Below are 26,579 nucleotides of genomic sequence, written 5' to 3' on the forward strand. Positions count from 1 at the left end.
CTTCGAGCATAGTACGTAAAATGCGTGTCTTAAAATGACTCCATAATAAACTGTGATTTCTTTAAGCTCAACTGAAAGAAAGAAATCCTTTAGACACTTGAACCATTTGTCTCATGAGCTGAGGACAGGAAAATCTTTTTGTGACAATTCATTCCTGTAATTTTCCTCTCCGGTTCATGGAGCGATTATAAAAAAAAAAAAAGATTTGTCTGTCATCGAGGTTTATATTCAGGTGTTTCTTCGTTGAATATGCCATTGTATGGGTCATTTCTTATGTGCTTTTGCTTGTTTGATTGGGAGGTGAATAGTCTAATTCATTTTGTGAAGTATTTATCTCGAAAGGAAGTTTATCGCACGTTGAGATGCTAAAGAGACGTCAAAGCTGACAATGAACAAAAGACTCCAGGAAAAAAAAAGAAAGGCACCTTTCTATAATATGTTCTTTCTTTCTGTGCAATATATCTGTCTGGCTTTCCGCCTGTGTTTTGTTTTGTTTTATCTCTGTCTTTCAACTTTTCTGTCTTTATTTTGATTGCTTGCTCATTTAGGTGAACAATTTGGTCATTAAGGGTAAACGTACCTATTAAGCACACTTTCATTTTTGTGCTCAGATTATAAAAAGAAAAAGATTATTTATTATCCTACTTGATGTCTTAACCAATTGATATGTTTGGTACTATATACCTCCAATAATTTCAAGTCAATCAGATCATTGCATGCTGAGATACGGGTCTCCATGTGTGCACACTGTCTGCCAGCCATTTTGAAAGCTGTCTAAAAACTTTCACCAAAAGAGGAGCCCCTTAAATGTGCGGGTTTTTTTAGATGTTTAAGCCTTTATTTGAGGTAAGTTTAATGTTTAGAGTTTTGCATATTATAACCTGGAACTTGGATGTGGGAAATAATTACATTAGATCCAAAAGATAGTTTTAGCAACACAGAATGCTTACAGAACACAGTTAGCTGACTAGCTGTATAAGATTGTGTGCTACGCTAATATAGAGTTTTTGAATTTAATGATGTATATCTTAAACAAAATTCTTTTGTCATTTAAAATACAATTAAATATTTTTATGTGAGAGATTAATATTTTATTTTAGCATAACTTTTTGTACCGAAACCAATATGTTGTGCACTAAAAAAGTCTCAATGTAGATTTATTCTCTATGTATTTTTCAGTATCTGTCTTTCATTTGATTATTTACTTGTTCATTCACTCGTTCTTTCTTCTATAATTTCTGCATTTGCTTTATTTTTAATTTATCCTTATTTTATTTTTTGCTTTTTATTTATTTATTTTTTATTTGCTTGTGTCTTATATTTCTGTCTGTCTTATATTTTCTTTATTTGCATGTCTTTGTATGCCTTTGTATTTCTTTCTTTCTTTCTTTCTTTCTTTCTTTCTTTCTTTCTTTCTTTCTTTCTTTCTTTCTTTCTATTCTGTTTGTTTTTTGTTTCTGTTTTGTCTTTTTTTGTTATTTGTACATTATTATACATTTGGCTGTCTTTCTTTCATTTGGTTATTTCCTTGTTCATGTATTCATTCTTTGTTCTGTCCTTTTCCATAAATGTGTTTGTTTATGTCTGTTTTTCAGTTGTTTTCTTTCTGGCTTCTTTCCTTTTTTGTTTGTTCGATCTGTTTGCCTTTCTGTTTTGTGTATCCTTCTTCCGGTTTTTTTGTTTGTTTGTTTTGTTTTGTTTTTGTTTCTTTTCTGTTGTTTTTTTGTTTATTTTTATACTTGTTCATCCACTCTTTATTTTTATGTCTTGTGTTAGTTCTTTCTTTCTTTCTTTCTTTCTTTCTTTCTTTCTTTCTTTCTTTCTTTCTTTCTTTCTTTCTTTCTTTCTTTGTTGTTTTACTCATTTGTTCTCTCTTTTGTTTACAGCGGAGTTTAAATGCCAGCCCGGAAGGTTCCAGTGCGGAACGGGTTTGTGTGCCCTCCCTCCCTTCATCTGTGATGGAGAGAACGACTGCGGAGACAACTCTGATGAAGCCAACTGTGGTAATTATAGATTGATGGATAGATAAATGGAGACCTAGCATAATGCAGTATGATGCATCATACAATGATATCTTTGTTTGCATTTGCTTTCAGACTCATATATCTGCCTGTCTGGCCAGTTTAAGTGCACTCACCGGCAGAAGTGCATCCCTATAAACCTGCGTTGTAACGGACAAGACGACTGCGGAGATGGTGAAGATGAAACCGATTGCCGTAAGAAAGTCTAATTTTTTCTCTTTCTCAGATTTTACATCAACGGCAATGAACGCCATTCGTTTTCATCATTCCTCAAAGAATCTCAGCAAAAGTTCCTTCTGAGCTAGTTTTCCCTTCAAGAGAGGCAAAACAACCAGAAAATGAGAGCGAGAGAGGTCGGAAATAGATTAAATCTCCTTCTTTATGACTTCAGAATGTGTTTATTGGCTGGTGGTCAAACTCAGACAGATTCAACAAAATGTTTAAGAACTTTGAATCGGCTGATGAGAAAAGTGCCAAGCGAGGAGCCTGGTAAACATTGCCCAAAGTTTTGTTTTGTTTTCTCATTCCTCAGCTGCAGACGGAATTGCTCGAGGGGAATTTAGGACACCGACAGCGAGAAGAAAGGAGTGAAATGAGAAAAAAAGAAAGCGAGGTAGACTTACTAACCAGGAAGCAAGGAAGCCGTCTTGTCACCTTCAGAAATCAGGCTGGAGTAATCATTACTTTGTGCGACAGGGATTTCAATCCTAGTCCAAATGCAAGACTTATTTTAGGTGGCAGTACAGGAGACTGGCAGAAGTTAATGCTCTCACTCAGATCTGAATCCTCCATTTGAAGTCACAGCAGGGGCCTAATTTCTCACTCCTCCCCAGAGTCGAGTATGTGGCTGGGCTTTGATAAGAAGCCCGGTTCTGGTACGCCCTTATGGGAGAGTGCAGAAGAGAAGCTGTCTTCTCCGAGAGAGAATCAGAAAGATAGAAGTAAAAATCGAGGAAAATAATTAACAGCATTGCATGGGACGGAGCCCGGAGGGTCCCCAGAACTCTAAGAGGCTTTTGAGGGGGTCTGACGGCGTCTTGGATCCAGGGGAGCTGAGCTCAGCCCTGGGCACTGATTAGCCAAACAAAGGGAGGGTTTAACAGGGATAATCGCATATGGAGCATGGCATTAGAGGCCGGCTTTAGACCTCCCCCCCAAAGGAGGGAGAGTGCTGTGGGTCAGGATTGCTGCTCCATCACCGGGAATGTCGGGTCTAGGCTTAGCTTAGTTTGTGAGTTTTCCCTCACATCTCCGGTCTGAAAACGGAGATGTGAGGGAAAAGAAGTTGTGGTTACTCAGACCACCAGGGTACAGTCTTGTTTTACTTGTTTTATCATGAATTAATCACGCTTAGAGGAAGTAGAAAATGTTCAGAATTGAATCCAGGTGGACCTTAAAACAGTTCTCCAGGAATATGTGTTATATTAACCATAATTTAACCTCAAATTCAAAAGTAAAAGAAACAAAGCAGCATGGTGTATTATGTATAAAGACTGTAAAATGATTTTTTTATATTTGTTTAGGTTTTTTTTCAGCATATTTTGAACAAAACCCACTCCCTTAAAAGACACACATTATATAAACTATAATATTAATAAAATAATATCTGTAATATGTTAGATTACATTATACATAATTGCATTACTTACATTTCAAAGTTATTTAAAAAAGACATTCCTCAATATTGTTGTATAATAAATAATATATGCATATACTTAGATGTATAAATATATCCACTACCAGTCAAAATGTGGAATTATTACAATTTTTTTTATGTTTTTGTGCTCATCAAGGCTGCATTTACTGTATTTGGTGAAAAATACAGTAAAAACAGTATATATTGTGAAATATCATTAAATATGTTTATATTTTAAAATATAAAAAATATTTTATAAATATTTTATATATTAAATATGCTAAATATTTTAAAATGTATTTCTGTGACAACAAAAGCTGAATTTTCAACTTCATTACTCGTGTCATCAGTGTCACTTGATCTTAAGAAATTGTTTTAATATGCTGATTTTGTACTTTAAAATATTTCTTATTATTATGATTTATTATGATCATTCTTTACTAGTGTATTTTATTATTTACTTATTGTTAATATACTGTATGTGTATATATATATATATATATATATATATATATATATATATATATATATATATATATATATATATACAAACCCGATTCCAAAAAAGTTGGGACACTGTACAAATTGTGAATAAAAATAGAATGCAATGATGTGGAACTTTCAAATTTCAATATTTTATTCAGAATACAACATAGATGACATATCAAATGTTTAAACTGAGAAAATGTATCATTTTAAGGGAAAAATAAGTTTATTTTCAATTTCATGGCATCAACACATCTCAAAAAAGTTGGGACAAGGCCATGTTTACCACTGTGTGGCATCCCCTCTTCTTTTTATAACAGTCTGCAAACATCTGGGGACTGAGGAGACAAGTTGCTCAAGTTTAGGAATAGGAATGTTGTCCAATTCTTGTCTAATACACGCTTCTAGTTGCTCAACTCTCTTAGGTCTTCTTTGTCGCATTTTCCTCTTTATGATGCGCCAAATGTTTTCTATGGGTGAAAGATCTGGACTGCAGGCTGGCCATTTCAGTACCTGGATCCTCCTTCTACGCAGCCATGATGTTGTAATTGATGCAGTATGTGGTCTGGCATTGTCATGTTGGAAAATGCAAGGTCTTCCCTGAAAGAGACAATGTCTGGATGGGAGCATATGTTGTTCTAGAACTTGGATATACCTTTCAGCATTGGTGGTGCCTTTCCAGATGTGTAAGCTGCCCATGCCACACGCACTCATGCAACCCCATACCATCAGAGATGCAGGCTTCTGAACTGAGCGCTGATAACAACTTGGGTTGTCCTTGTCCTCTTTAGTCCGGATGACATGGCATCCCAATTTTCCAAAAAGAACTTCAAATTTTGATTCGTCTGACCACAGAACAGTTTTCCACTTTGCCACAGTTTTTGCCACAGTCTTTGCCAGAGAAAATCTGGATCATGTTTAGATATGGCTTCTTTTTTGACCTATAGAGTTTTAGCCGGCAACGGCGAATGGCACGGTGGATTGTGTTCACCAACAATGTTTTCTGGAAGTATTCCTGAGCCCATGTTGTGATTTCCATTACAGTAGCATTCCTGTATGTGATGCAGTGCCGTCTAAGGGCCCGAAGATCACGGGCATCCAGTATGGTTTTCCGGCCTTGACCCTTACGCACAGAGATTGTTCCAGATTCTCTGAATCGTTGGATGATATTATGCACTGTAGATGATGATAACTTCAAACTCTTCAAACTCAATTCTTTTTTTCTGAGAAACTCCTTTCTGATATTGCTCCACTATTTTTCGCCTCAGCATTGGGGGAATCGGTGATCCTCTTGCCATCTTGACTTCTGAGAGACACTGCCACTCTGAGAGGCTCTTTTTATACCCAATCATGTTGCCAATTGACCTAATAAGTTGCAAATTGGTCTTCCAGCTGTTCCTTATATACATTTAACTTTTCCGGCCTCTTATTGCTACTTTTTTGGAATGTGTAGCTCTCATGAAATCCAAAATGAGCCAATATTTGGCATGACATTTCAAAATGTCTCACTTTCAACATTTGATATGTTATCTATATTCTATTGTGAATAAAATATAAGTTTATGAGATTTGTAAATTATTGCATTCCTTTTTTATTCGTAATTTGTACAGTGTCCCAACTTTTTTAGAATCGGGTGTGTATATATATATATATATATATATATATACATATATATATATATATACATATATATATATATATACATATATATATATATATATAAATGAAGAGTTTGGTTCCAAAATGCTATAATTCCATTTTGATTAATTTGAGTAAAAATGTGTTTACCTTACCAAGAAAGTGGCAAGATGAAAACCATTTTTTTTTTTGTTTCACACTTTCACATAGCATCTTTAGGTTATAATAGCATTAAAAATTAAAATCCAGATTTTGATTTTCAAAGATTTATTATAAAATTCCCAAAATGCAATAAATTCATGACATTTTTTTATTAAATTTTTCTTCAAAATGCACTAAATTAATCAATATAAAAGTTATTTTTCATATTGAAAATATTGAAAATACACAACAAAGTAAGTTGATCCACATATGACAGCCTCTGAACTTGGTCAATACTAGGCCTAATCTTATGTACAGGGACTGGACTAAAAATACATTCAATCAGTCTTTGCCATGTTATATTCATTTAGTTGACTAGTGCTATACACTGTAGGCTATATAACAAAAACATTAATGGCATTAATAAAAACACTCTACGCGATATCGCGTTCATAATCGAATGCGATTCATCTGCGATTATGAACGTGATATTGCTGTGATCTACGGCGAGCCATGAAAGTTAAATATATTGCTTTTATTATTTCTACATTATTGGAAAATTCTTGTGTATAAGTCATAAAAAGTGACAGAAACAATTTTACATTGCATTTATAATAATTATAATAAAAACAATATATAAGTAATTGAAATTATAATTACACTAATGTGAAAAAAATACATACGCACGTGTGTGTGTGTGTGTAGTTATATATTTATGCATTTTGTGTATTTATAATAATTAAAATAAAAACATTACAAAGTTGTGTTTGTGTGTATGCATTTATGTATTTATAATATAAAATATTAATAATAATAATATAAGGAGTTACCAGTGCCAGCACTCAGGAGAAAAGTAATATTCCAAGAGCCATGGTTTACCATAACAGCCCCCCCCCACCAAAAAAAAAAAAGCGAGAAACGTTGTCTCTTAATTCATCTCATTTAAAGCGCCGCTACTACAGCCATCTAAGCAGCGCTTGTGTTCAAATTCACCTCCTTATATACAATCAACTGCAAGACAATCACTGTCGGACCTCAGATCGCCTGCTGCGAGCAACGTTATGCACAATCCATGGCTTCATTTCTGAGGGTTTGTGGGAAGATCAAAGCACAGTTTTCTGCAGTCTGTTACTGATTCTTTATGGTGCTACTCTTTCAAAAAGTGTTGCAGCAGAATAAAGCCTCGACAAACTGTTAGATTCCGTAAAGTAGCTCTAAAATCGGATCTAAAACTTAAGGAAAAAGTTATTCTGTGGTTTGTCAACTGAACTTCTCAAAGTTTTGATCACATGATCTCCTTCTCTCCATATCTCCAGCCGAGAACACTTGCTCGCCGTCCCAGTTTCAATGCAAGAGCACAATGCACTGCATCTCCAAGCTGTGGGTGTGCGACGAGGACCCCGACTGCGCCGACGGCTCAGACGAGGCCAACTGCGGTGAGTCGCTCGCCGTCGCCATGCATTACCTCACGCTTGTCATCACTGCCCATAAATATCCTCGTTAAAATTCGCCGTGAGAAATTTCAGCTGGTCTGAACTCCTAAAACATTCCATTTGCTTTAATTTTGCACCGACTCTTTCCCCCGAGGACTGACGCAGATGAATAAAGATAGCTTCTGGTTGCTTTCATAACCGACTTCTTGGCGTTCCTACTCTGATCTTGGGGTTTTGTGGATGACGTTCGCCGGAAACCGCTCACCCGAGCGCTAACGTTTTCTCAGGGCGAGCATTGTCAGGTTGCATTGTGTTTGCTTTATGAGCAGCCAACCAATAAGTCTTCTCCATTGGGCCCAAAATGGATGATTTAGTGTGCTATAATTATGCAGATTCTGGTTTCTCTGTGTTTTAGCAGAGCAATATTTCACGTTTTAAGTAAAGCAGCTGCTTTGGTTTGTAGAGGACGTGTAACTATTCCAGGGGAAGTGATTATTATACAGTTGTTAATTGAGATTTCTCACTTATTTAACTATCAATTTTTTACGTGATGCATGATGTTGAACTTATTATTTGCTTTTTTAAATAAGTATAAACAAATAATAATAATTACTATAATTTAATAACTATTTAGTATTTTTAATAATTTAATAATGGCTATCAATAATTAAAAATGCCTTTGAATTATATTACAACTTTATTACGAACTATAAAATAAAATAATAAATTGTTTCAAATGTATTTATCTTGTATTAATTTGTATTTAATTAGTTATTTAAGCTTGGATGGATGGATCTATCTATCTATCTATCTATCTATCTATCTATCTATCTATCTATCTATCTATCTATCTATCTATCTATCTATCTATCTATCTATCTATCTATCTATCTATCTATCTATCTATCTACATAAAGAGTATTATGGAATTATGTCTAGTGAAGATTACAGATGGGAGGATTGTGTTTTAATAATAAAGAACAAAGTTTGAGTGGTGAAAACGTTTGCTTGTGTTCTGTATTTGATGCTCTTTTCAGGACGAAAAGGACTTTATATTATACAGCTGATGTGCTCAAGATTGCTTAGTGTTGACTTTAAGCTTTAAAGTCCTCATATCTTAAACAAAAATACTTCCTCTGTGTGTCCTTTATGTCAGTGTCGTTTAGCGTTTTGAAGGGCGTCTTCACATTATTGCTGGTAATGATTCTCAGTGCAGCTTTAATGGCTGTCAAGTACATTAGGTGACATTGTAGTTACAATTTGTCTTGTAAATCGTTTTTTACTTTATATCGATCCGTCCATCAGTACAACACAAAATAGTTTTCATTTTTAAGTAGTCCATTTCTGTCTAGCACTGAATCTCAGTTACTGTCCACCTCTCCAAGGGACCAACTAACCCACTGGCTTTCATTACTGGGGAAGTTTAGCACATTGCAAGAAGGAAGTAAGGGACTTTGGAGAAAGTTTTCCACTGCAGTAGTGTTCATCGAAACATACTAAAGCTTTTTAGTCATGGAAATATACTTTTAAGTTGCGTGCAAAGTTAGGCAGAATTAAACTGTTCCTGACCTGTCATGGCTTACAATTATACAATTAAAAAAGTTATTTTTCTTTCTCTTTCTTTCTTTCTTTCTTTCTTTCTTTCTTTCTTTCTTTCTTTTAGTTGTTGCAGATTTATTCAGAAGTTTAGAATCCATTAAATTCTAACATATAGGCAAAATACTTATTAGGTTTGTTTTGTTTTTACATTTTTAAATGAATGAATGAATGAATGATGCATTTATATAGCGCTTTATTGTGTATTGCTGTACACCCAAAGCACTTTACAATCATGTGGGGGGGTCCACTTGATTGGCTCTATGACTCTCTCTCCTCAACCACCACCAGTGTGCAGCATCCACTTGGATGATGCGACGGCAGCCACAGGACAACAGCGCCAGTGCGCTCACCACACACCAGCTACAGGTGGAGAGGAGAGAGAGTCATAGAGCCAATCAAGTGGACGGGGATTATTAGGAGGCCATGATAGACAAGGGCCAGTAGAGGGAATTTGGCCAGGACACCGGGGTTACACCCCTACTCTTTACGAGAAGTGCCATGGGATTTTTAATGACCACAGAGAGTCAGGACCTCGGTTTAACGTCTCATCTGAAAGACGGTGCTTTTTGACAGTGTCCCCGTCACTATACCGGGGCGTTAGGACCCACACAGACCACAGGGTGCACACCCCCTGCTGGTCTCACTAACACCTCTTCCAACAGCAACCTAGTTTTCACCGGAGGTCTCCCATCCAGGTACTGACCAGGCTCAACCCTGCTTAGCTTCAGTGGGCAACCGGTCTTGGGCTTCAGGGTGATATGGCTGTGGTGATTATGATTATATGATTATAATGTCACAATATTTTAATTTGTTTTTATTGCCATTCATTATTTTTTAATTAATTATTTTAATTATAATTATATAATAATGCAAATATATTTTTTTTAATGATTGTATTTTAATAATTGTATTTATTTTTTTATTTAGTCCAGTATCGGACAGAAGTGTGAGGTTTATTATGTTCTTAAAGTCGATTACAATTCATTACAATTAATGATTATAATTATTGCAATTACAATTAGTAATACTAATTATAATAATGAGTTGAGCTATTTCTATATGGTTTTTTATAATTGTAAATAACTATTAAAGTATTCCACTTAATTATATAAATATTGCATCATGAAAAATGTTGAATATCAGTAATTAAAATATGTATTTATTTATTTATTCTAATAATTTATGATAATAATAATGTTGATAATTACTAAACTGTTCATTGTTTATATATGAATTACATATTGAATTAATATTTTAATATCAATAATTAATATTTATTATGATATGTATTATTATTATTGTGTTTAAGTTATAATAATGATAATAATAGTAATAGTTTACAAAACTATTATTAAACTTCAAAAGATTACAAAAATTTCAATAATTATTAAACCGTTTTATAACTATATATTTCTTTCTCAATAAATATTCATTATATTTTTGATGTAATTGTGAGTAAATATATGTTTTATATATTATAATATTTGAATCTGTTTTTACTTATTTGTTTTAATCATAAATAATTTGTATTTTATTTGTTTTAATAATAATAATAATAGTAGTTGTCTAAATGTCTGACAAAAGTGTGAGGATTATAATGTTCTTAAAGTCTGAAAAAGCTTTAGTTCTCAATTAGTTTTTTTCTTTCTCTTCGAGTGATTTGGACTTGATGTATTGGATTTCTCTAGATACACAACTCACTACTGCACTTTACATCATTGAGAGGAAATAATGGAATACTCACATTAACCCAGCATAATAGTGTATTGATTTTTTAAGCATGAGGACATTTCCTAAGTGTCTGTTTGAATGTCCATCAGCGGAGTGGAGCTTCATCTTCAAAAAATCAATAAGTTGCTTACATCTCTTTGGAAACGGGGCATTTCCTAAAGAGATATTAATATGAAATCAGAATCAGAATCAGAATGAGCTTTATTGGCCAAGTATGTTTACACATACAAGGAATTTGTTGTAGTGACAGAAGCTCCACAGTGCAACAGAAAGACAGTAACAGGAAAGGACACAGGTAATAAAAACAAAATAACAAGAAATAGCCAATAACCAATGTACAAAGCAGCAAAAAAAAACAAAAAAAACAAAACAATATATAATAGACAACTATGTATGTACAGGTCAAGTATGTGCAAATTAGAAATGAGAAAAATAAAAATAAAATAAGTGAGTGTGGTGAATGGATAATGTATTAGTTGTGTGTTCCACGTTTATTGTTGAGTGTTCATGAGACTTATTGACTGAGGGAAGAAACTGTTCCTGTGTCTGGTCGTTCTGGTGCACAGAGCTCTGTAGCGTCGACCAGATGGTAAAAGTTCAAAGAGGTTGTGTGCTGGATGTGAGGGGTCCAGAGTGATTTTGCCAGCCCTTTTGCTCACTCTGGATAAGTACAGTTCTTGGAGAGTGGGGAGGGTTGTACCAATGATTCGCTCAGCAGTCCGGACTATCCTCCGTAGTCTTCTGAGGTCAGATTTGGTAGCTGAGCCGAACCAGACAGTTATTGAAGTGCAGAGGATGGATTCAATGATGGCGGAGTAGAACTGTTTCAGTAAGTCCTGTGGCAGGTTGAACTTCCTCAGCTGGCGAAGAAAGTACAACCTCTGCTGGGCCTTCCTGACAATGGAGTCAATGCGAATGTCCCACTTCAGGTCCTGAGAGCTGGTGGTGCCCAGGAATCTGAATGACTCCACTGCAGTCACGGTGCTGTTCATGATGGTGAGTGGGGGGAGAGCAGGGGGGTTTCTCCTGAAGTCCACGATCATCTCCACAGTTTTGAGCGTGTTAAGCTCCAGGTTGTTGAGACTGCACCAGACAGCCAGCTCCTTAACCTCCTGTCTGTAAGCAGACTCGTCACCATCCTGGATGAGGCCAATCAGTGTGGTGTCGTCTGCGAACTTCAGGAGCTTGACAGAGGGGTCTTTAGAGGTGCAGTCGTTGGTGTAGAGGGAGAAGAGCAGTGTGGAGAGAACGCAGCCCTGAGGAGCTCCAGTGCTGATGGTTCGAGTGCTGGATGTGAATTTACCAAGCTTTACTAACTGCTGTCTGTCTGTCAGGAAGCTGTTGATCCACTGGCAGACGGAGGTGGGGACGGAGAGCTGAGTTAGTTTATTTTGAATGGTTTCCGGGATAATGTTGTTAAAAGCAGAGCTGAAGTCCACAAACAGGATCCTCACATAAGTCCCTGGTCTGTCCAGATGCTGCAGGATGAAGTACAGTCCCATGTTGACTGCATCATCCACAGACCTGTTTTCTCTGTAGGCAAACTGCAGGGGGTCCAGTAAGGGTCCAGTGATGTCCTTCAGATGAGCCAGAACCAGTCTTTCGAACTGATCTTATTTGAAAAACAAAAAACAGGAAAAACAAACAAAAACAATACGAACACTGAAGAGCAACGCACAATAGCTGCCATCAGCGGCGGCATTTTAACTCCTAAATGCATCCACTAGTGCCTGCACAAAGAAACATTGATATGGCATATTGACAGGGTGACTGAGATGAAAAGGGGACTAGAACTTTTGATGGAAATGGACATTGGAAAACGGATAGACTGAGTGCAATGTACTTGATTTTACAACACTGTTTTTTTTTTGTTTTTTTTCATCAACTTAAAAATTATTTGTTCACTAAAAAAAGTATTATTATTATTATTATTAAATATTAGAAGGATTAATATTTTAACAATTATTTGTTTTATTTGTATTTATATTATTATTTTAATAATTACTAAAATAAAATGTAATAATATGTAATATGTCTTTTTCAGTCACTTCTCTTTAATTACTATGGTAGTTTATTTTATTGTAGTTGGCTTGTTTTGAGAAGTAATACAAATAAGTTGAAATATTTGTAATATTTTAAACTATTAAAATATTCCAACTAATTACTTAAATTATTATTATTATTAATACTTTTTCAGTTACTTCTCTCTAATTTCTGGCATCAGACATTGAAAAATATTATGTATTATGTAGTTTTTTAAAACTTGTGTCAACAGGTAGTATTAAGTGGGAGGTTATGATTGTCCTAATGCAAAAACGTTGTTATAAATGAGTGTTATAATGAGTTGTTGTTTTTTTCTTCATTGTGTTCTCAGCACATCACCTCATTCTCTCAATGGTTGCTCTGGTTTGAATGGCTAAGCAATGGTTTCATGTGTTTTGCAGAGTCATGACTAAATATCCACATTATTGTTGTTTCAGGAGAATGGATAGTTGGATTGAGCTCTCATGAAGCATTCAGCATGCCGCCACGTTCTGACGCATTGAACACTGCTCTTAATTTGTTGGAGGTGGCCTCTCACATCACCGCATGATCCAATTGATTTATTTTGAATTATTTACCATGATCTGCCTCATGTTGGCAGCACGTCGGCATAAGCTAATTAGCCGAGAACGCTGCCCGTAGCTCTTTAAAAGCATACAAACTGACACAAATGCATTGACGCAATGAATTAATTCGTTACACCTGCTGCGTTTGTTTGCTTGTCTTTTAAAATTCTTTAAAATTCAGTAAATATTTGGATATTTTTCAGTATTTTGACTTGATTCAGATACGTTTTCTTCATTTAAACATATAAAATTTAGTGTAAAAGCATACTCATATTCTCTATTAAGTTTTAATGAGCGAAACTCTCTCTTCATCCAACTTGAAGTTGATTCGAGCCCTAAAGCTATTTGAGGGAAAATCTTAATATTCCAGCCTTGTTCTTTCTAAATTAGAATTCTCTTAATGTCATTTTAAGACTGGGAATTAGGACTCAAACACAGCATTGTGATTGTCAATTAATCATGCATTATGTTCTCATCATCTCTCATGATAGTTGGATTAGTCGTCGCCGACATTCAGAAGAGGGGAAATTGCATTTCTGACTTCCTGTACTCAAATCAGCTCGGATTAGCGTGTTGATTATTTTAGAGCAAGGAAATGTGATTTACGCCATTGTGCCTTTGATTCAGCCCTGCGGGATTCTCTGAAGAAAAAAAAAGTGTTAAATTTAAGGTTAAAAAACCTGGCTGGTGCAGTTGCTGGAAAAATTTAACATTTATTGATAAAATATTAATATGCCAGTTTACAAAACTACAAAAATATGAGTTGTACCTTAATCTGAAATAAACTGTCACTATCATGGAGTTATGAATATCCCTTTTGATTGAAATCATTTGTGTTTTACAAAGTTTAGTTTAATTTGATTTGTTGTTGTGGTTGTTCTTTAATTTATGCCATGTTTAGTTTGACTTTTTTGTGCCAGTGTGTTTGCTGGAAACTTTAAAAATTTTATTCATAAAATATTAATATACCAACCTACAAAACAAACTAAAAAAATATGCTTTGTACTGTAAAATAAACTAAAAAAGTCACCATCACTATGTTGTTTTTAAATGCAACAATTTAATAAAATAAGTTTTGTTTAGTTAATTTTTTTTTTTTTTATTGAATGGTTTTGTTCGTTAGTTTTTCATTGTGCCATGCTTAGTTTTAATTATTATTTTAGTGTAGTTTAGTTTTTGTTTTGCTTCATTGTGCTGTGCATTTTTGTTTATTTTAGATTCATTATGTTGGGTTTAGTTTTATTTTATTTTAGTTTAGTTTTTTATAATGGTTTCATTGTGCTGTAATTTTTTGTTTGTTTCATTGCATCGTTTTTAGTTTTGTTTAAAAATGTGTTACATTTACAGTAAAAAAAAAAAACGTTGAAAAACATGAGTAAACATTTTTTGGTATATAAACCAATATATAAAACAAACTGCAAAAAAAATATGCTTTGTACCAAATCCTTGTTTTATATTAAGCCATTTAGAGTGTTTTAAAATCTGAAGATTATGTAAAAAATAGTTTTTAAAGTAAAACATATTATAGTGTAGTTTATCTAAGAGCTCAAGATCCTTGTTTGTTTTACACAGTAATTGTAATGAGGAAATTCAGATGAATGTTTTGTTTTGTTTGTGTATGCAGATGAAAAGACATGTGGGCCGCATGAATTTCGCTGCAAGGACAACAACTGCATACCGGATCACTGGAGGTGTGACGGGCAGAGCGACTGCAGTGACAATTCAGACGAGGAGAACTGCAGTACGTGATTCAGCATTTAATCTCTTATTTAACTTGTACAAACTTATGCAGTGAATAGTTTAACAAACACATCCTCTGTAGATGTTGCTGTCTGTGTCATCAACACTCCTTGTTAAATGAAAATCCAAATTTGGTTTTGCTGTAGTTTGTTGTGTTTTATTGCTGTGATGTGTATTGTTTTGTTTAGTTTCATTGTTTTGTGTTGTTTAGTTTAATTTAGTTTCATTGTGCCTTGTTTAGGTTTTATTTTAGTTTAGGTTTTAATTTTAGTGTGTCATGTTTAGTTTAGTCATTGTGCTACATATTGTTGTTTTGATTAGTTTTGTTTTGCTGTTATTTAGTTTATTTGTGCTTTATTTAGTTTGTTTGGTTTAATTTTGTTAAGTTTCATTGTACTGTGTTGTTTAGTTACTTTTGTTTAGTTTTATTGTGCTGTTATTTAGTGTAGTTTGTTTGGTTTAGTTTTGTTAAGTTGTATTTTGTTGTGTCGTTGATTAATTTTGTGCTATTATTAGTTTTATTGTGGTTTATTTTTTAGTTTTGTTGCATAGTGCTGCATTGCATAATTTTGTTGTGCTGTTTTTGTGTTTAGTATTTCATTTAGTTTTGTTTATTTCAGTTGTGCTGCATTGTTTAGTTGTATTGTGCTGTTATTTTAGTACAGTTAAGTTTAATTGTTTGTTTGGTTTAGTTTTGTTTCGTTTCACTGTGCTGTGCTGTGTTGTTTAGTTACTTTTGTTTCATTGTGCTTCATTGTTTTGTTTTGTTTCGTTTCATTGTGCTCCTTTGATTAATTTAATTGTGCTATTTGGCATTGTTTAGTTTTGTTAGTTTGGTTTAGTTCAGTTGTGCTTCATTGTTTAGTTATATTTGTGGCGTTATTTATTTTAGTTCAGTTTAATTGTGCTGTGTTTAGGTTTGTTTCGTTACCATGACTTGTTTAGTTTCATTGTGCTGTGTTTTATTTAGTTTTGTTGTTGTTTAGTTTCATTGTGCTGTTTTGTAATTTAGTTTACGTCACTTCATTGTGTTATTTATAGTTTCATTGTGTTCTGTTTTGTTATTTAGTTTGATTATGCCATGTTTTGTTTTTTAGTTACCTTGCGTTTAGATTCATTGGGCTGTATTTTGTTGTTTAGTAACATTGTGCTTTGCTTTGTTGTTTTATTTGGTTTCATTATGTTGTGTTTAGTTTCACTGTGGTGTGTTTCATTATTTAGTTTACTCTCAGTTGTCTGTGTTGTTTTGTTTAGTTTGAGTGTGCTCTTCGTTGTTCACAGTAGTTTATTTTAATGCTGTAATCATGCTCTAATCTTCGTCTCTTTTGACATCTGAATGCTTTGACATTTAAGTACATTCAGCTTTCATATGTTCCTCTTATCACACTTGGCTCTTAACACAACTAGACATATAGGCACAGCAGGGTTTCTAAAAAAAGGACAAAAAAACGGATTGATATCAAGCTCCGTAGTGTGTGGCACATAGATGTTGGATCCTCAGAGAGGGATTTACAAGCTAACACTGGTGCGTCAGTGTTTGACACTGAGCCGTCTTTTTCTTCTGAAGAGCACATGGATCTCAAACAGCGTCCAAAAGTGCTTCATCACTCTGTGTGTGACTGCTGTCTCAAATCTCCATATTTCTTCCCTATTTTTCCCCTGATGTCTGAGTCATTATATAGACAAAGAACAAGTTCTCCAGTACTCAAAGAGCTCCTAAAGCCCAGTGGATCTCATCACACTTCAGCTGTGTCTTCAGCCTCTAGCTTCACACTTTCAAACAAGAGCGAAACACAGTGAGAATGAGATTGTGTCTTGATTGCTCTGGAAGTTTATGTGTTGCCCAAGTAGTGATTATATAAATTTCCCTGAAATGCAGACAGGTATTTTTCCTGTCTTCTCGGGATGTTACTAACTGCCGTCCGCAGGACTGCAGCTGTATGTTTTTTGTCAGCCCTGTGACGTTGATTGACAGTTAGAGGAGAAGGTGTCCCACTGAATGGCAGAATCGATCTCTCACACTGATCTGCAATTTGGTTTTAATGGTAGCGGTCCTGTTGCTCCTGGCATCGGCTCCCGTGATAAACGGCCATGTATGTTGCTTTGTTTTTCCTCTGTGCTGTGGTGGGAGCTCTGACCATTTATTTACTAGATTACAGAGCCACTGCCATCATTTATTCAAAATGTGATCATGATGTAAGTCAGACTTGTGCTTGCAGCAGAAAGCAGAGCACAATGGCATAATTTCCACCTCAGTGATACTTCTTTCCTGTCTTTTTCCACTTCCTGTTCCCATTTGTTTCCCCTTTTCTTTCCTGTTTGTTTTCTGTTACTTATTTTTACTTTGTTTTTCCTTTTTGTTTTGTATTACTTTTATCCATTTCCTTTTCCTCCTTCGCTTCCCATTTGTCTTCCTAGTGTTTATCTTTTTCCCTGTCCCTTTCCCCTCTGGTTTTCCTTTACTTCCTTTTACATTACTTTTCATTTCCTTCATTTTCCCCTTCCCTTCCCTTCCCTTCCCTTCCCTTCCCTTCCCTTCCCTTCCCTTCCCTTCCCTTCCCTTCCCTTCCCTTCCCTTCCCTTCCCTTCCCTTCCCTTCCCTTCCCTTCCCTTCCCTTCATTTTGTTTTACTTTTAATTTTCGTCTTTTTTCTTCTCTTTCTGATTCCTCTTTCCATTAACTTTCCTCTTCCTCCAATTCATTATCTTGCCCTTCTTTAACCTGGTTTCTTTTACTTCCTTTTACTTTAACTTTTTCCTTTGTTTTTCCTTTTGCCTTCCTTTGATTTCCTTCCTTTATTCCTTTAATTTTGTGTTCCTCTTTCTCATCCCATTCCTCTTCATCTTCCTAGTGTTAATTCTGTTCCCCTTCCCTTTTACCTGTTTTTTTCTTTCTTTCCTTTCTTCCTTTTTTCTTTCCTTTTTCCTTCTCTGTCCTTTTCCTCTCCCTCTTTCCCTTCTATTTCTTTTGTTTATCCCTTTATGCTTTTTGTCTCTTTCATTGGTTGGTTGGCTTTACTTTCTTGTGTCTTATATTCTGTTTTGTTTCGTTTGTTTGTTCTATATATTTGATTTTCTTTAGTTAATTCACTTCTTTGATTTTCTTCCTTTCTGTTTTTTATTTGTTCTGTCTGTTTTTTGTTTTAATATCCTTGTTTCTTTCATTTGTCTGGTAGTTCATTCACCCGTTTTGTCTGTCTTGCACTTGTGCAGTTTGTTCTTCTGTTTATCTGTGTCTTTGTTGTTTGTTGGTTTGTGTGTCTTTCATTCATTTGCCAATTCTGTCCTTCCTCTTGTTCCTCCTGTTCTTTATCTCTTTCTCCTTCCCTTTCCCCTTTATTTCCTATCCTGTCCTTCTTTTCCACCTCCTTTCCTTTGAAGTTGTGCTTGAATCTACTACTTAGTATTTGTCTGAAACTTTTGAGGGTGCACAACCTACCCAAAACAAATCAGTGCCAGTGTAAAGCAGCTGTTGGCTCAGCATTATTTACTAAAGAACAGCATTGTCTTGAAGGTTTCTCAGCTGTCACGTCAGACTTGTAGATCTCATAAGCTGTGATTTTATGTACAGTCAGTCTCCCTACCCTTTTTTCCCCTCTCTCTCATTCTTTTGCTATCAATCTCTCCATCTCTTTAAATTAAAAGCAAGCTCACGGATCCCTCACTGATCTACATCACAACAGACACTAATACAAACATCTTATGTATTCAGTATCAGCATGCAGCATTTCCCTAGATCCCGTTTTTAACAATCTTAACTAAAATAGGCTACTGAAGGGGGTTTGTTTGACTCTGCTTACATTTTAGAGTCTATTTGTGTACAAAAGGTTATATTTTTGCATGATTTCAGGCTGATAAGAGAGAAAATATGACTCATATATGGTCACCTATTAATCTAGAGATGAATTCCCGCTTTTTGCTCACTTGCTGGGTGGGAGTGAAACTAGATAGAGGTTTGATTTCTTTTCCTCTGTTGGATTCACCTTGGGAGCCTCACACAGAAACATCACTGGGAGGATATAAAGGCTCTCATTGGGTCGTGGAGTAGTGATGTCAGGGCAGATAATCTGCAGAGCACTGGAGCCGGATGCAGAGAGACTGATAATAGTGTTAGAGGAGTGACACAGCAGCACTCACTTATTGTGATCAAGGAGATATGTTCTCCATCTGTCCTTCCTTTCTTTCTTTCTTTCTTTCTTTCTTTCTTTCTTTCTTTCTTTCTTTCTTTCTTTCTTTCTTTCTTAATATCTTTGTTTATTTTGTCTGTATCTTTCATGGACCTTTCTCAGCAGGGGCAGTTCGTCATAGTTGGGTAATCTTCTATAGCAGTGAATGGGAGATTATATCATTTTTTCTTTTTTTTTTCTTTTTTTTGCCTTCCCATTTGCTCGAACAGCAAAAAAAAAAAAAAAAATATATATATATATATATATATATATATATATATATATATATATAAACTTTGGAGGTTTTAATTGTTTGTTTTTATTAGTTTTGTGTATTTTTGCTTGTTCATTGTGTCTTTCGTTTGTTCTCTCATTCACTTTCATTTGCTCGCTTTCAATTTGTTTGTTCTCTGTGTTTGTGTGTGTGTTTTAGTTTTTTCACTCATTCTTTGTGTTTAATTCTGTTTTTCGCTCATTTTATTAGTCTCTTTCTTAGTCTATTAGTCTTTCTGTTTGTTTATTTACTTGTTTGTTCTTTGTTTCTTTTCATCTTTTTCTTATTTACTGGCACTCATTTTCACATTTTCTCCATGGCATTCCTGGCAGATCGTACCCAAGAAAGTCTGAATGTGTCTTTCTGTTCATAACAATACAACAAAAATGTTTAGCCATTTGTTTGTTTGTTTTACTGCTGCCAAAAGCTTATTTCGCTTTCACAGTCCTTGCTTCCAATACTAAAAGAAATCCAGATTCTGAATCCATCCATGTCTTTCTCTCTCTTCTCTTTTCAGAGCCAGTAACATGCAATTCGAAAAATTTCATCTGCGCCAATGGAGAGTGCATCTCCTCACGCTTCCGCTGCGACGGCGACTTCGACTGCACCGATAACTCTGACGAGGTTTCAAGCACCACATTTATCAATTGCTAAACATCATTCATCTGGTTCCTGTTAGAGTTCTGATATCCGTAAGTGTGTTTTCAGAGAGGCTGTGAGAGCCACTGCTCCGAGGATCAGTTCCAGTGCCTGAATCATCTCTGTATCTCAGTCAAATGGCTCTGTGATGGACAGGAAGACTGCAAAACCGGGGAAGATGAGGCCAACTGCAGCCCTGCCAACACTGCCATGACAGGTTAGCTGCTTTCACACGCTCTTTAAATAATGCAAACAGATCCAGAAGCGATCAAAGCTGTTCCCAGACAGCTAGCTTGGCACTCCTATAATCACACGTCACCGAGCGGACACCTTTTATCCAAAGGGAATCATAGGCCTACGACTGCACAATGGGGACTGGAGATCGCTGCACGACCTCAAACCCTGCTGCCTTCTTTTATAATCGCTAAGCTACTTCCGCTTAAATCTAACAGCAAAATGACCCCACATTTGTCATCTTCTGCATTTAAATGTCACCTAAGGAGTTTCATTGCAGGGAACGGCTTGTTCCTCCCTCAGCGATAAGACTCCTTAGAGTCTAAAACTGCTGCTTAAGTACACTTGATGCAAGTGTGGTACACCTGCAAACACTCCGTCCCAATTTGTTTTAAAAGAGCTTGCTATAAAGAAGTGTGTCGTCTTTTGTGGCAAGTATTTACATGCACCTAGAACATCTACCTGTAATGCTTTCACTGCATTTATATAAGGAGGCAAAATAACATCCTCTCATCTCCCTTTTCATCTATTCCTGAGGAACAGATGGCAAATCCACTTACTCGAGATGGATTTTCAATATTCACTTCCTCTATGATGTCAATAGCAAGCTACGCTCCTCCCCAGAGCTTTGAAGTCAAAAAGAAGTCAAGAGTTTTTTTCTTTCAATTTAAGTCAGTATCAAGTTCAAGTTTCAAGTTTACTTTATTTATATAGCACATTTAAAACAGCCAGAAGACTGACCAAAGTGCTTTACTTAAAGTATCTATATATTTATTTATTAATTGAAAATGATATAATACACACACACACACACAAACACACACATACACATACACATATATACATTCAGGATTCAAGATTTTTATTCGTCACATACACAATTATAGTATAATCAGCAGTGAAATGTGTTTTTTTTTTATATACATACAATTGTATTTCATTTTATTTAATAATTATAAAATACTATTTTTCATTAAAATAATAATTTTTGTTCATTAAAAATTACTATTATTAATCATAATTAAATAAATTTTAATAAATATTGAAATTGTAACATTTTTTTTCTTTGAAATGATTATCAATATTATCAAATCATATTACATATTTTAAGATATAATTTAATGTAATATATTTTAATTTGATTATTTTTCATTAAAATTATTATCAAATCATTATATTGCATATTATTTAATGTTATTATACATTTTAATAATAATAATAATTATTATTATTATTATTGTAATATTTTTATTAAAAATACTTAATTTCAACTTAACATCTGTGTGTGTGTGTATGTGTTTATATATATATATATATATATATATATATATATATATATATATACATATATATATATATATATATATACATATATATATATATATATATATATATATATATATATATATATATATACATTTATATACACTCACATCCACAACTTTTAGTTAAAGCTAAACACTCAAGAACTCAGAATAATGTATGTTCCGAACCACAGCTTCATTTGTTACTTTAACTCCAAGAGACTTGAAGTGTTTCTCAAGTGTTTTTTTTAAAGTTGAGGTCTCACTACCATCTTTCTTGGACCTCGTCTTGAATATTTCAGCATTGTGTGCTGTGTGCACAGGGTACCTGGGTCCATCCACGCCTGCACCACCCAGTGAATTATTCTGAGCGTAAGACAGTTGGAGATGCATTCAGAAAGCTCTCACACTCCCTTTCCATTTTTTTGCACCTTCCCTGCGACTCAAGGCAAGCCAGGGGAATTTTACCCTACGATTAATATTAATGTGGCTGAAAACACTTCAAAAAGTGCAGCCAGGAATCTCTGGCAACCTCTCGCTGACCGAAACTGCAGCTCGGTTTATTTCAGACCGTGTCGATCTACAGCAGGGAGTCACGTGTGTGAGATGGATGCTTTCAAGCAACAGATTGTCCCAGGACATGTAGACTGATGTGTCTTATTATAGGATTCTTTGATGGAAGATTTCTTGTCTTGACTTTATTTTGCGAATTTCTTGTATCTGCGCAGCTCGGCCGACATCTTGTGCTCAGACCGAGTATGTGTGTGTTGGAGGAGGCTGTGTGTCGGCTGGTCAACGCTGTGACGGACAAAATGACTGTTCAGATGGATCTGATGAGGTCAGTTGTGTACATACACAGAAAAAAAGCCATTTTCTGATTACAATAAAGTGTTTCCTACAAAATTTTTATACTTTTCAAGTACTTCTTAAAGGGATAGTGCACTCAAAAATGAAAATTACCCTCATTTACTCGCCCTCACGATGATATTTTGAAGACTGTTTCAGCAGTTTTCATCAATAAAGTGCATAATTATAATAATAATAATTTTCTAGTTTAACTTTCATTATCCAAAAAGGCCTTGCTTTGCTCTGTTGTACAAAATCTGTGTGAAAATTATTATTATTATCTAAATTGTTTTTTTATTTTTATTTTTTTTATTTAAGTGTACATGGTAACTTTTCATGTAGTTAGGTATGTAATAAAAGTATTTAATAAAATTACATATAATAAATGCATATTATATATATATATATATATATATATATATATATATATAATTTAATAATAATAATACAATGCACATTTTTAATTTTTGAGTGTGATTATAGTTAACTTTTTGTTTTGTTAATTTATTATCAAAACAATTGGTTATAATAAATATCATTAAAACAATCGTTCAATCAATCAATCAATATTTACGTATTGACATAACTAATATGGCTTTTTTTTTTTTCTTTTTTCGTTTTTTTCTGCAGCACATTAAAATATATTTTGAAGAATGTTTCCGTCAATATAGTGGAAGTCAATGGGGTCCAAAATTTTCAAGCTTTAAAACAGACCTTTTAAAAATGTGTAATTGATTCAAAGGATGAAAGAATGCTCTTTTTTGGGGGGTGAACTCTTGTTAATTCTGATAAAGCGTTGCACAGTATTGCTGCATTGTCTCTTGGTAATAGCAGGCCTTTTCCTCAAGAAGCTCTGTTTTCTCGAGGGACTTTGCTTTAATTACACCCTCACTCATAATGCAGTGTCAACAGTTCAAAATGAGTTTGCCTGTCCTAATAAGCCCCATTAAAACAGACCTCTTTTTCAAGGGCCCCTGGAGAGCCAAGGCCGCATTTCTTCCATCCATTATATATAAAAAGCAATTTCAGCTGTAGGAAAAGATCAAAGGTCATTGCTAAAGAGGACACACCTCTTAATTCAACCAATCATTCAGTTGAGTTATTGAAATTGAGATGAGCCGTGTGTGTGTGTGTGTGTGTGTGTGTGGGTAGGTGGACTGTATCCGGGAGTGTAAGGAGGACGAGTTCCTGTGTCGGAATCGGGCACACTGTGTCCCCACTCGCTGGAGGTGCGACAGAGTCTTTGACTGCCTGGATCAAAGTGACGAGGACAACTGTGACCAGGGTAACGCTCCCAAATCAGTTATTGGTCAGCACATATCTAGTTCCCAGCATGCATGGGATTGAGAAAGTAAATGTTGAAATTAAGTTCTATCTATCTATCTATCTATCTATCTATCTATCTATCTATCTATCTATCTATCTATCTATCTATCTATCTATCTATCTATCTATCTATCTATCTATCTATCTATCTATCTATCTATCTATCTATCTATCTATCTATCTATGTCTGTCTGTCCATCCCTATCCATCCATCCATCCAGTGTTCGAACTATACCGTGGACTTTGGGGGAGCCCACCTTTTTCTATGGGATCGTGTGCTTGCCCCCCCACCCCCTTCTCCTAAAACAGTTTACACTTCTGTTTCGGCTATTAAAATAGTTCAGTTTTGTGTGTAATGGCAAAATTATTATATTTCATTTTGTTTTTTTATTAAGTTAATTTAGAAGAATGTTTGGAGCATTTTTGTTCGTTAAATAGCCTATAAGTTTTTGTTTTAGTTTTAGCCTATAAGTTTTGTGGCCAGCGGCATGAGCTGATCATAGCTTATGTTTGATCAATTCAGCCTTCTCATATCATCACGACTTGCCTAAAATAAAATCTATAGATATACTAAAACAGTTCAAGCATATAACAATGTTTAAACGTTAAACCTGTGCTATAATAATAATGTGCGCTATATCTGAGTTTGTGCGGAGAGTGGAAGCTAAAGCATGCTCTGCAAGACATGGAGGCACCAGAGCAAACACTTGCATTGTTTTCAGTGGAAACAAATTAAAATAGCCTACGCCCTCATTTTTTATTTTTTGATAAAGGTAAGAATAAAACATCATTTGGACCTGTAAAGGGTCTACTTGCATTTGTGTGCACTCACAATACCAACAAAAGGTAGTTATTTTATAAAACAAAGAAAACAAACATGATGCGCTTTCTGCCATCTCGTCTTGAACAGGAGCGCTTCACAAAAATGAACCGAAGCTGAGCGAATACATGCCTCACAGACATGATACATATATCTATAGAAAGCTTTAAATTATCACTTAACGAAAAAAAAAAATCGAAAACAAAAACTATTTTATTATAATTTAATCATAATCAATAAAGATGCATTGCTCTCTAAAGGCGCGTCTAATGAGGAGACGGGAGTCAGGATCAGCAACTTCATCCTTGCGACACAGACTCAGAAAACATTAGTTTATTAGTAAATAATTCAAATATCTCCTTACTATTTCCCGCGGACACATTCATGGTTATGTTTGCTGGGGTTTTGCAGCAAGCTTTAGCCTATTGCGTGCATTTGAACGCAGAACTATTCCGCTGCGCTGAATTCACCTGCCGCTGCTGCGGGACACTAAACACCATCGAGCTGCTCTCAGTCGCGGCACAGTCTCGTGTTGTTTCCACCAGCCTGCCAATTTTATTCATCTCTAATCGATGGATGTCTACAATATAAAAACAAGGAGAAACCCAAAACAGGCCCGAGGCCCGGCCCGCGTCTGAACTATGACGTGGAAATTAGCCCGAAGCCCGGCTCTAGAGGCGTAAAAAAGTCGGGGCCCATTGGGCCCGGGCCGAAATGCAGGGCTCTACAATGGCTTACTTCTTGCGTTGTCATCCCGGTGGGAAGTGTGCTAACAGGGCTTGCAGCAGGTAATGGTCGTGCCATTAAACTGCCTTGTGTTCTTTTTGCCATGGTGGCTATATGATGCTGTATGATGCTAACTGCAGAATGGATTTCAAGGACTGCGCGCACAGATCTATGGCTAACGTTTATATTTTTTCTACGAATCTTTGAGTTAACGCACTAAACATGAGTGAAATGAATTTGCACCGCAGCGCCCCCACACCTTCATGCTCATGACAAGAATAGCGTGTATAGATATCTTTATTGAAGTGAATTAGGTTTAGATCGCAGTCATGCATGAATGAATATTTTTTGCAATTTTACACATAATAATCCAAGATGATCACATTACACAAAACTGAAATTGCACGTCAAAAATAACACATTGTCAATATTTTTTGAGACCCCCCAAAATTTCACAAATCACATTTTCAGGGGAGCCCATGTCTTATTAAGGGACATTAGCTCCCCCTAGCTCCCGTAGTTCGCACCCTGTATCAATTGATAATAAAAGCATTATTTATAACAACAATACTACTACTACTACTACTAATAATAATAATAACAATATTTAAAAATATTTAATACAGTTAAATAATTGTACACTCATAATGTATTTTATGAGTGTGCCGTTATAACTAACATTTCAGCTAATTAATGATTTAACAAACATTATTTATTATAATAAAGTTAATGGAATCATCACATTTTCTAATTATTTTTGAGTGTACACAGTTACAGTATATATTTTATTTTATATATTTTATAAATATTATAAATATAATAATATAAATATAATTTACAATTAAAAATAATAAACATCATACATAGGTATGACTAACCTTTCAGTTACGTAAACATATAAGTCAATATAATAAATAAATAAATAATTTGTTAATTAATTAATTCATTCACTCACTCACTCATTCAGGGTACTTATTTATTAAATAACATAAAACAATTAAATGCTAATATAATAATAATAAAATAGTATTTGTTGATGATGATGATTAATATTATTATTATTTTTATTTATTATTATTATTATTATTTATAAATGTGTACATATTTATAACTAACTTTTTCTGTAACAAAATAAAATTATTTACTCATAGTACAAACAGGGCATAGTACAAATAAAGTCATTAACATTTACTAAACTAATAAAATAATAT

The 26,579-nt window shown here is 34.7% G+C and overlaps 1 protein-coding gene across 1 annotated transcript in view; it reads left to right on the forward strand.

Annotated features, from left to right (window-relative positions):
- LOC306874752 (low-density lipoprotein receptor-related protein 1B-like) overlaps positions 1-26,579 on the forward strand; it is a gene marked incomplete at its 5' end in the record, with an annotated part of 280,259 nt that overhangs the window by 206,541 nt on the left and 47,139 nt on the right. Inside the window, 8 exons of the mRNA XM_079424987.1 lie at positions 1,887-2,003; positions 2,097-2,216; positions 7,239-7,358; positions 14,919-15,035; positions 19,991-20,097; positions 20,182-20,329; positions 22,379-22,488; positions 23,649-23,781. Of these exons, the coding sequence (XP_079281113.1) occupies positions 1,887-2,003; positions 2,097-2,216; positions 7,239-7,358; positions 14,919-15,035; positions 19,991-20,097; positions 20,182-20,329; positions 22,379-22,488; positions 23,649-23,781 (972 nt within the window). The remainder of the gene's footprint in view (positions 1-1,886; positions 2,004-2,096; positions 2,217-7,238; positions 7,359-14,918; positions 15,036-19,990; positions 20,098-20,181; positions 20,330-22,378; positions 22,489-23,648; positions 23,782-26,579) is intronic.

Source organism: Barbus barbus (assembly GCF_936440315.1).
Source record: "Barbus barbus genome assembly, chromosome: 9".
NCBI classification, from domain to species: Eukaryota; Metazoa; Chordata; class Actinopteri; order Cypriniformes; family Cyprinidae; genus Barbus; species Barbus barbus.